The sequence below is a fragment of the Ixodes scapularis genome, unplaced genomic scaffold (genome assembly GCF_016920785.2).
Source record: "Ixodes scapularis isolate PalLabHiFi unplaced genomic scaffold, ASM1692078v2 PGA_scaffold49__6_contigs__length_1374808, whole genome shotgun sequence".
Lineage (NCBI taxonomy): Eukaryota > Metazoa > Arthropoda > Arachnida > Ixodida > Ixodidae > Ixodes > Ixodes scapularis.
This window is the reverse complement of record NW_024609878.1, coordinates 737,224-748,468: the sequence shown is the minus strand read 5'-3', so window position 1 is coordinate 748,468 and position 11,245 is coordinate 737,224. Positions and strand designations below refer to the sequence as shown.

The following is an 11,245-nucleotide window of genomic DNA, read 5'->3' as shown; positions in this document are numbered from 1 at the left end:
ATGCAGAATTAAAACAAAATCAGCTTTCCTCCTATCTTTAGGCGGCTAGCGCAACAGAGGTAGGTGCCGCTCGGCCTGCATACTCGTTGAACGAGAACGATCCTGACGTCACGTTCACATAGCGGCTGATTTCCAGTGTTGCCGGGACCTCGAGCGGCTAGTTTCGGTTTTGTTGGCCGCGCCCCAAACAAAATTTTGAGGCGTCTATATCTTTAAAACTACGCACAATAACGAGAAAAAAATTACACCTCGCAATTCAGGGACGCTGACTGCACTAAAAGCAGTCATAATCCCAAAATCGAAAGTATGGACCGGAGTTGCCCTTTAAGCGGCCACAAAAGAATGCGACAGGCTGAATTGCGCACATATGCCAACAAGTGAAGCAGCCTTTAGGGAATCGCGTACTGCTTGCCGGCACATCATGGCACGTGCACTGCATGAAACGGCAGTGTGTGCACTGCACACGGCGTCGATTTCGGGCGAAACCCAGAGCGCGCTTTCAGGCACGTTTGTCCGATGAGGAGGCGCCGTCGTTCGGGGAAGCAGCGCCGTGCACCGGATCGTCATTGATCGAAGGAATCAGCGGATCTGTGTCCGGAACCCCTTCGGTTTGCGGGTGGGCCCATGGTTGCACCTTGGCCGTGCCGAAGATCAGGAAGACCACGCCTCCAAACAGGTTGATGCCGGCTGACACATAGAAGATGGTGTTCCACTGCTCCAGGCTTTCCTGCGTGGTGGGACCCCGGATCGGCACCCAAGAGAAACTCCTGTCTTGGTTTCAAGTATGGTATACGGAACGTTTCAGGCTTACGTTGGTTTCAGAGGCCCAAGGAACTACCATATGTTCCAGACTATGTGGAACGAAAGTTTGTCTGCTTTTTACATGGATTGCGGTGATGTCTGAACTCCAAGCTCTTATTGGCTGATTGAAAAAAGGAATAGTGGGTAGACCTCGAGGCATCTAGCGTTAAGGTCTCCCCACTATTCCTTTTTTCAATCAGCCAATAAGAGCTCAGCGTTCTGAGTATGTCACCGCAACCCCTGCGCAAGAACCAGAGAGCTTACCCTCCACATACTCGGCAGACTTGGTGTGGGCTTCAAAGAATAAAATTGAAGCATAAGAAATCTTGTTTTTTTTTATGCACAGAGAAGAAGACCATTCAGTCTTCCCCTCTGTGCGAATTTATCATACTCAAATTGTACGAGTGTGAGTTTTGAGAAAAAAAACTTTAACCTAGAAATTCCATATTTTTTGTTTCCTATGCACAGGGAGCAACTTGGTAAAAACCATCCAGCCTACGCTCCTACTCACAGACTGCACCACATGAAGCAAAAATGCACTTTAAGCTGAACAGCCTAAAGCAGAGATCTGACCGTTTGCAATACCATCTGTGAGCAGCGGCGTCGACCGGACGGTTTTTACCATTTTGTTCCTTATGCATAGGAAGAAACAAAAACATAATTTTTTCGGCTTAAGGTTTGTTGCTTGAAACTCACACTTGTGAAATTTGAGTATGATAAACTCACAACCTAAAGATACCTCTGTGAAGAGTTTCGATGCACTCCATTTGGTCGTTTACTCGTGCAATTTTTTTTACTCCCGAGTACCCTGTACGGCGGGCGCAGACTGTACGAGGATTTCTTTTTCCAAGATAGCTCAGTGCAATGAGATGCAACGGATTTTTGTGAATGACAAGTTACATTAATGATGATTTCTGCATACTACAAGCTTCTGTATGTCCTAATAGACTGTAACAGGATACCTTGCTGGGCTGGTTGGTTGAACGACATAATGAGAAACAGCGCAAAAGCGACAGGACACCTTGCATCCTTCTTATCCTTTGTGTCCTGTCCATTTTGCGCTGTTTCTCATTATGTCCTAATAGAGCGGGCATTTTTCAAGGTGCAATTTGTATGAGAAGCTTTCTGAGATATGGACTAAGCACTCATAGGCTTGCATAGCGGTGGGGGGGGGGGGGGGGGGCAAGCATGTTATGACCCTTCCAAATGGCTTGAAAGGGGTGCAAATTCAGTAAGGTTCTATTTTTGTTGTGTAATGCAACAAAAATAGAACCTTACTGAATTTGCACTCCTTTCGAGCCATTTGGAGGGGTCATAACATGCTTAGCCCCCCCGAATTTCCACCCTTCTCGAACCATTGGAAGAGTAAGCGTGCTTGCCCCCCTCCCCCCGTTACCGCCACCCCCGTTGTGCATGCCCATGTAAGCCCCGGATGCGAATTAAGTACCATAAATGGACTAAAACTTTTTTATTTTTTCTTTGCTGAAATTTTTTAATGCAGACTGTGGCCTGGAAGATATGATATCTGCCAATATGCCTGCAACAAAGTAAAAGGTTTTTTGTTCGCATTTGTCTCTCCCTCCCTCCCTCCCAGGTGAACGTACAAATTTTGTACTCCAGCATAACTTTGTGCGAGATAGGAGTGAAAAATAATAAAAGACTCACATTGTTTTCTGTCAGGTAGCCCACAAGCATTGGGGCAAATATCCCGGCCGTGTTAGAAACGGTGTTCACGAGTCCCATCACAGAACCTGCAGGATGTACCGCAAGTAGGAGAGAGTCACTAGGATAAACGGTTAGAAATCCTCTAACACCGCCATAATGCCTAGAGAAGGCTGCTATAAATAGCTCCCTGTTGGGTCTACGGAATGACAGAAAATAATTATTTGCAGCATATTTCCTATTGTCTCTATTGCCTTCTAGAAGAGTTATTTTCCAATTCCAAAAGTGTTACCGTCTATGGGTAACTTTTGTGTGGCTTTAGAAGAAAAACTTTGCTTACCGTAAAACCCCGTAGGAACGCTCACCCGTATTGAAAAGATAAATGGTAAAATATATCAGGTGGGCGATCTCTAGGAGACAGCAAAAGTTTATAAAAAAATGACTGCTAAACACTATTGGCGCCCCCTACCAGCCGCATGACACGAGAATTGGTAACGCAGATCATGGTCAGGGCAGAATCGCGTTTCGGGGTGTGATTAAGACGCCGGAACTCTATACAAATTCCCGTGTCACAGGAACCGACGCTGCAATCCCCGACGCAGTAGATTCGTGTTTCACGGTGCGCCGAGCACGCGGGAACCTGCTTCAAACCCGCACGTCACGGGGAAGAATCGCGGACACGGCAAACTCTGATCTCACGGTGCGATGAACTCGCGAGAACCTGCTACGAGCTTGCTTGTCAAATGCACCAACACCGCAGACCGTGCAATTAATGTGATTCACGTGGGACATCGCTCGATATCCATAAAAAGTTGGGGGTGGGCGACGTTTCAGAATTTTTCGTAATCCTAGATGTCCTTGAGGTCATTCAAGAAGTCGTCCGAGAGGTCATAAAAATAACAGCTTCGCTGATCCTCCACTTTCACGTGAAGTGGAAGGGCTCTACAAATTTTCTTTGTTTACCTCTTTCTTTTGCCATTATTGCTTTGCCCAGTTTTTCTTTTTCCTTTGCCTTTCTTTTTTTGCTGCCTGAATTTAGTGAACTTTCTTTCTTGTTGCTTGCTTTTTCCATGGATCAAGAGTTTTCTTTATGCACCTCGCTTTTCCGTTTTTCTTTACTTTTTATTTTTTCTTATTTTCGTGTTTTGCTGCTTATGGTGTGTGGAGGTCCCATCCAGGTGCGCGTGTAAGCGCGGCGGTTTTTGTAGACTCCGTGAGCTATGCTCTACTGTATCTAACGGCTCTTGGATGCTTTATTTGATAGTAGAGCATCCAAGACTGGCAGAAAAACTAGGAGTATTGTTTCAAATTATCTTACCACTGACTAGTGCAATCGAGAATCTGCCCAAGAAAGAAGTTTATTTTTCGTCAGAGTATGGTGCTATAACGATGATAAAGTAGGTCAATCGGCCCAGGCAAGTCATTCTGCAGTTCGTACAGGTGCCGATGAGTAAGTAGGGAATTTTTATCATTTAGTTTTCCAAACTATAATGATAGTTGTCCCGTGTTTACTCGTGATAACGTTTCTGTTCATTTGCAACGATTACGGCATTTCCGCTGAGTGGAAGTTTTTGCTACATCCCATGGGAGTACTTGTGATGGAGTAGGGAAACAGTGAAGCGTTAGGCAGCAAGGGCCAGTCTTCAAAGTCCCTTTCAGAATCAAATAATGAAGCCCTATCAGCTATTCACCTGGGATGAACATAACATTGGAAGTATTACAATTCTCTGGGTTCCAAAAGAAATTGTTAAAAAAAAACGAACCTGACTACATTATTCAGCTAAACGGCCCCCCCCCCCCCCCCCCAAAAAAAAAAAGACACTGAGTTTTCATCACTTCAAGCCGTCCTCACCTTCATTGCTATGTGCTGGATTTACGTCCTAATCAGAGACATAAGAATTCACAGTTTTAAAATCGGTTTTAAGCTTGTGGTCTTAATTCAGAAATTTCACCAAGGAAAATCCCATGAGCAGAATGACTTATTTGAAATAAGTCGTTTTCATATTATCTACTCACAGGCTTTTATGCTGCTGCTTACTGTCCTGACTCTGACAAGAGGGACAAATTGCAGTGTGAAACAACTGACCTGCTGGTGGATATGCTGCCCCGGCAGCGCTAAAAAAAACAGCAGATATGACAAGCTGTGCTAGATCACAAGAGGACTCCACTACAGACGGCGGTTGCAATTGTAGAGATTGGAAAGCCACGGAATCAGAAGCAAGCCATTTCCCATGAATATCTATATGACAACACAACTTTTCTGCATCTACTTGCGGTAGACAATCGTGCATTTCGTCTGGATACAACGTCAACAGTGGCATGCTGTGCAATGAAGAGGAGCTAAGAGGATTACGACGCGGGAGCTCAATTTCAATTTTTTTTTTGTCGATTTAGACCAAAATCATTTTGATCAAACTTTGAGAACTGAAAGACAATAAACTCTTCTTATAAAGTCATTATGTTTCATATTATTACTCGGGCCACCTCAAGGTAGAATAGACGGCTGTTTAGGCAGCAAAACTGACTTTTTTACAACTTTAGAATTTTTTTGGTCTGTAAAATATTTTGTTGTACAGCTTCAAACATTTTTTATTTGTAATATACCTACAAGGCTTCCAACAAAAAAGTTTGAATTACCAGGTGCAAAGAGATAATAAAATAAAAAATTGAGAGAAGTTATAATGTTTGTGCATTTTGTCAAATTTAAAAAAAAATAATTTTAACAATAAAAATAGCATTGTCATCACAACATAGCAAGCTAAAAGCCGTTTTCATTTCATAAAACAAATTGCCAATCGTTTCGAAGAAAATATGATTTTGACTAAATCATTGATTGATGCCTAGTTTTATGCGCACTTTAAAAGTTCAAACCACGCTCACGCCATAAAAAAAAATATTTCCTCCAAAATATTTTAGGGAACGTTTTAGGACACTGGGGTAAAATAAAAAAATCGGAAATGGCCAAGGGCACCATATGGGACATTTGAGATGGAATGAAAACTGTAAACATGGAAAGGGTCTTTAGCGATTCCATTTTGATGCCGACTCCGCGGTACCGAACAGAAACTAAGACGCTTCAATGCTCGGAGGCACAATCCTTGCCCTCTGGCAAACAAACAACTTGCCTGCAAACTCCGGAGCCAAGTCGATGGGCAGAACGCCGTCGCAGCCGTACTGGGCGCCGGCCAGGGAGGATGCGACCAATAGGAGTACGCACGCGAGAACGGTGTTGCAGCCTGCAGAGGCCAGGCAGACGAAGATGACCGCCCCTCCCAGAAGGCCTGCAGAAAGAGACGGCCACAAGTTGAACCTGACACTTTGCGGACAGCACCCTTTGTGTTGCATGAAACTACTTGAAATATTGGACGTCTACAAACTCGTGTCGTGGTTTTAGAACACAAAAAAAATATATATATATATATATCTACCGCAAAATCCCGAGAGATGGCCCACCTAACACCAATTGCAAATCGGGTGAAGATATGGAGTGGGTTAACTTTCGGTGTACAATCAAGAAAAGTTTAAAACTTGCTATTTTTAAGTTGTGTCCCTTCCAAGCTTGTTATGCTGGCGAGGGGCAACGAAGCAAAGATGACTGTACTTTTCAGTCAGCAACGTTAGCTTATATCCCACCATAGCCAACTATAGCCGCATTTATGCCAAGGCCATCATTGATGCCAACACTACTATTACTAAGAGGGGGCCATCTTTTGGTGTTTAAAAAAATAAGCAAATCAAGCCAAAAATAGGGGTCGGCTATCTTTCTGAGGTGGGGCACCTCTCAAGATTTTACAATAATCTCGAAAAAATTTTTTTTTTTTCGTAATTGTGTTTTTTAAATGTTGCTCGTGAGCAATTTTGGGCATTTGCAGCACTAGTTGATGTCAAACGTGTGAAAGCGGTTACGACCTGGGAGAAGGCATAAGTGCATTTTGAATTTCGCTCAGTAGAGAAAGGTGTGACCGGAGTTGAAATACTTGCACCCGTTTTTCTCCTCAGTTTCGAGGTCAGCAGTGCACACCATCGTACCTTGCATCCACTGTTGGCTTTGGTTTTAAAGGATGAGTGATCTGTTTCAAAGATGCTATTTGATCCTCCACTGCTAAGTGCAGGTATCCTAGCCCTTGCGACAGAGGGTGCCAAATTTATAGAAACGTATTTGGCTTCCTTTTTTATTTAGAGTGTTTTTATTTTCTTTTGAGGGCATTATTGTAGGGGGACAGAGAAAAATACAGAAGGTTAACATTCACACTCTTAGTTTCACAGGCGAGAAAAAAAAAATATTGTCTAAAATCCTGAATAGTTTAGGTGGCAGCATGTTCCAAACTCTGATTGTTTTTCATACCTGCCAACCTAGCAACATGAAAATTCATAAGACCGCCGCGCAGAAGAGAGGAAAGTCAGAAAATGTTTTTTTTTTTTTTATGTTCGACAAGAATTTTTGTGAAGAGGCATCTGCGAGGATGACACTGTCTTCGCAGTTGTTTTGGAGGAAATCGCCGATGGTGCCATGCCCTTTTGCGGCATGAACGTAGTTCTGATGCTTTTGTGAAGCGATGTGTATCTTGATGTCGGCTTTGTCGCTGTGCGAAACGCTCACATCACAGGTGCACATGGTACAGAATCCACGCTTGTCACCCTTCCGCAAACGGACAAAGCACGGAACCTCAGTCATGTATGATCTCAAAAATACTTGCAAGTACTTCCTCCTGGCTATTGAAAGTGCCATCGATCGTTCCAACAAAACTTGGGGAAACACAAAGAGTAGTTTGGCGTTCCGCACTTCACTCAACAACCTGACAAAGTCAACTGAAGCTTAGCTTGGCCTAGCGCCTAGAGCTGCGCCAGGCTGCGCACCCACGACTCTACGATCATAAAAACCGTGTTCCAAAATGCGCTCGAACTGTACTCCAGAGTAGAGGTTTCGTACCTTGGCTTCTGAAAATCTACCCTCGTTTTACGCTGCTGCTCTAACCGAATTGTCACATGGTAACCCGCCCAGAGGTCGGCATTTTAGGTCGCCCTCACTCACCCTCACCCTCACAGCCACACTCACCTAAGCCACTCACTCACCCTCACAGCTACACTCACCTTCAGCCCCTCACTCACCCTCACAGTCACACTCACCTTCAGCCCTTCACTCACCCTCACTGAACCTCACGCACTCACCGCCCTCACGCCCCTCACTCACTCATGACCCTCACGCCACTCACCACCCTCACGCCACTCACGGCCCTCACGGCCCTCATAGCCCTCACGCCACTCACCGCCCTCACGGCCCTCACGCCACTCACCGCCTTCACGCCACTCAGGCCAGTTTCAGATGGGGCAATTTCGCCCAGAAACTTTACGTCGCAACACCAGCAACACGGGCCGCCCGCGATCACACGCACCAACCAATTGCTGCAATTTGCCATCGTCATCATTAAATTTTCTTTTTCTTGCACTATTTAGACACAATTACGCGTCATAAACGTGCTTTTATGCATTTAAATCTCGTTAAGAATACCAATGCACCTTTCTGAAACAGTTTATTTCCAAAAAAAACGATCGATTTCAAACCAGAACCAAGTCTTTCGGTGTCATCATCACCGGCACGAGGTATCGCGTGAAAATTTTGCGTCCCTGATTGGATGCAGCCGCTTCAAACGCATTCGAATTGCTCCGAGTTGCTTGCTTATTTCGAGCCGGACCCGATCTCAGCAATTCGTGTCGATCTAGGGAAAGCTAGAGAACAACCCGCCATTACCACCAAAATTGCTGAGAAAGATGCTCGATCTGAAGGGGGCCTCACGCACTCATCGCCCTCACGCACTCATGGCCCTCACACACCTCATGCATTCACCGCCCTCACGCCACTCACTGCCCTCACGCACTCATGGCCCTCGCACCCCTCACGCACTCACACCATTCACGCACTCATGGCCCTCACGCCACTCACCGCCCTCACGCACTCATGGCCCTCATACCCCTTACTGCCCTCATGGCCCTCACGGCCTTCACCGCCCTCACGGCCTTCACCGCCCTCACGACCTTCACCGCCCTCACGACCTTCACCGCCCTCACGACCTTCACCGCCTTCACGGCCTTCACCGCCCTCACGGCCTTCACAGCCCTCACGGCCTTCACCACCCTCACAACCCTCACGGTCTTCACCGCCCTCACAGCCTCACCGCCCTCACGGCCATCACCGCCCTCACGGCCTTCACCGCCCTCACGGCCTTCACCCCCCTCACAGCCCTCACGGCCTTCACCACCCTCACAGCCCTCACCGCCCTCACGGCCTTCACAGCCCTCACGGCCTTCACAGCCCTCACGGCCTTCACAGCCCTCACGGCCTTCACAGCCCTCACGGCCATCACCGCCCTCACAGCCTTCACCGCCCTCACGGCCTTCACCCCCCTCACAGCCCTCACGGCCTTCACCACCCTCACAGCCTTCACCGCCCTTACAGCCTCACCGCCCTCACGGCCTTCACAGCCCTCACGGCCTTCACCGCCCTCACGGCCCTCACCGCCCTCACGGCCTTCACCCCCCTCACAGCCCTCACGGCCTTCACCACCCTCACAGCCCTCACGGCCTTCACCGCCCTCACAGCCTCACCGCCCTCACGGCCTTCACAGCCCTCACGGCCTTCACCGCCCTCACCGCCCTCGCGGCCATCACCGCCCTCACGGCCTTCACCGCCCTCACGGCCTTCACCCCCCTCACAGCCCTCACGGCCTTCACCACCCTCACAGCCCTCACGGCCTTCACCGCCCTCACAGCCTCACAGCCCTCATCACGGCCTTCACCGCCCTCACGGCCATCACCGCCCTCACGGCCCTCACGGCCTTCACAGCCCTCACGGCCTTCACCGCCCTCACAGCCCTCACGGCCATCACGGCCCTCACAGCCTTCACCGCCCTCACAGCCTTCACCCCCCTCACGGCCTTCACCCCCCTCACAGCCTTCACAGCCCTCACGGCCCTCACAGCCTTCACCGCCCTCACGGCCCTCACTCACCCTCACCTCACCTGTGAAGATGAGGGTGAGTGAGGGCCCTCATGAGTGAGGTTTGCCGAGGTATGAACCTGCCGGGGTAAACCCACTCTCGAGTAACTCGCACTGACATGCGCGTAATGGTTATAGCAATAAAGCTACTAAAAAAAGAAGAAAAAAAGTATGGCGGCCACTTTTGGGAAATTTGAGGTTGCATCCGTACAATCGGGAGATGTGATACAAATTCTGAAAGCTGGAGAGTTGGCAGGTATGGTTTTTACAAAAAAAAAAAGAATGACCAAAATGGTTTGTAATAAAAAAAACACAAAAAAAAGTGAAAGACGAATTAGAGCGCAGCTCTTGAGGAGGAGGGGAAGGTACGGAGAGAAGGCTATGCCCCTCCTCTCCAGCTCGCCTCCCATTTAGGGGAAAATTTCCCGCTAAATTTAGCGGGGAAATTTTTCTGCTAAATTTAGCGGGGAAATTTTTCCGCTAAATTTAGCGGGGAATTTTTTTCCGCTAAATTTAGCGGGGAATTTTTCCACTAAATTTAGTGGGGACTTTTTTCCGCTAAATTTAGCGGGAACTTTACAGCTAAATTTGGAAAGGAATTGTTTCCACTAAGTTTAGCGGGGAAACTTTTGCGCTAAATTTAGTGGGAAAATTTAGCTGGGAAAATATTTCACAAAATTTAGCGGAGAAATTTATCCATAATGCACCGTGCGGTTACGCCAACAGCGACGCCGTTCAAGCTGGAAACGGGCGCCTAAGAGCTGCGCTCTAAAACTTATTTCGATGATCACATCGTGCTGAAACATAGGGGGGCTCCAAAAGGGACCCGCATTTGTCAATGCCAATGTTATCATAATAAATCTGATGAAAAAATTTCAACCGTAATATTTGCCTCTCATTTTTTAATGATTCCCAACCCAGCATGGCTTTCATCCCAGAAATGCTAGCGTATGGATCATAATTATTACAAACAAACCATGCCGCTTGATTTTGAAGCTTTTCCAATTTTTCAACAAAGTAAGCTTGGCAAGGATCCCCTATGATGCACGCATACTCCAGTATTGATCTAACATGCAAAACGTAAAGTTTTTGTTGAACGTTTTGTGAAACATGTTCAAAATTTCTTCGAATAAAGTATAACATCCTACCAGTCTCATTTATTATATATTCTATATGTTTATTCCATTTAAGTGTTAAAGAAGAGCCCCAGATATTTAAACTCAGAGATACTGCAAAGGGTGATGTTTTTAATAGTATACCTTGTTGCAAATTTGGAAAAACTCTTTGAGAAAGCAAAGTGGTTACATTTCCCAACATTTAAACTCATATTCTACTGATTGTACTAGTTAGCTACAATATGTAAATCACTTTGCAATACCTCACAGTCTACGGTGAATTCTGAGAAGGGGAGGGTATGCTCCTCCTCCCACTCCATACCCTCCCCTCCTCCTTTCCTGCTCCCCTCCCATTTAGCGGAAATATTGCCCCGCTAAATTTACGATAAAAAATTCCCCCACTAAATTTAGTGGGAAATTTTTCTGCTAAATTTAGCGGGGAAATTTTCCCGCTAAATTTAGCGGGGAAATTTTTCCGCTAAATTTAGCGGAGAAATTTTTCCTCTAAATTTAGCGGAAAGATTTTAGCCTTCTTGACTTCACACGTGACGTCACGTGTGACGTCATTATGCGAAGTGTCCTATAATGCAACGCGCAGTTACGCCGACAGCCACGGCGATGCCGCTCAACTCCGAAACGGGCGCCTAAGAGCTGCCCTCTAATATATCATCCAT

The 11,245-nt window shown here is 46.6% G+C and overlaps 1 protein-coding gene across 1 annotated transcript in view; it reads right to left on the bottom strand.

The window, feature by feature from the left end:
• Positions 1–330: 330 nt before the first annotated feature.
• Positions 331–11,245, bottom strand: part of LOC115330845 (sialin) — a 38,828-nt gene continuing 27,913 nt past the window's right edge. The window contains exons 8-10 of the mRNA XM_029992890.3: positions 5,589–5,744; positions 2,467–2,552; positions 331–727 (exon numbers count right to left, since the gene is read on the bottom strand). Of these exons, the coding sequence (XP_029848750.2) occupies positions 500–727; positions 2,467–2,552; positions 5,589–5,744 (470 nt within the window). The 3' untranslated portion in view covers positions 331–499. The remainder of the gene's footprint in view (positions 728–2,466; positions 2,553–5,588; positions 5,745–11,245) is intronic.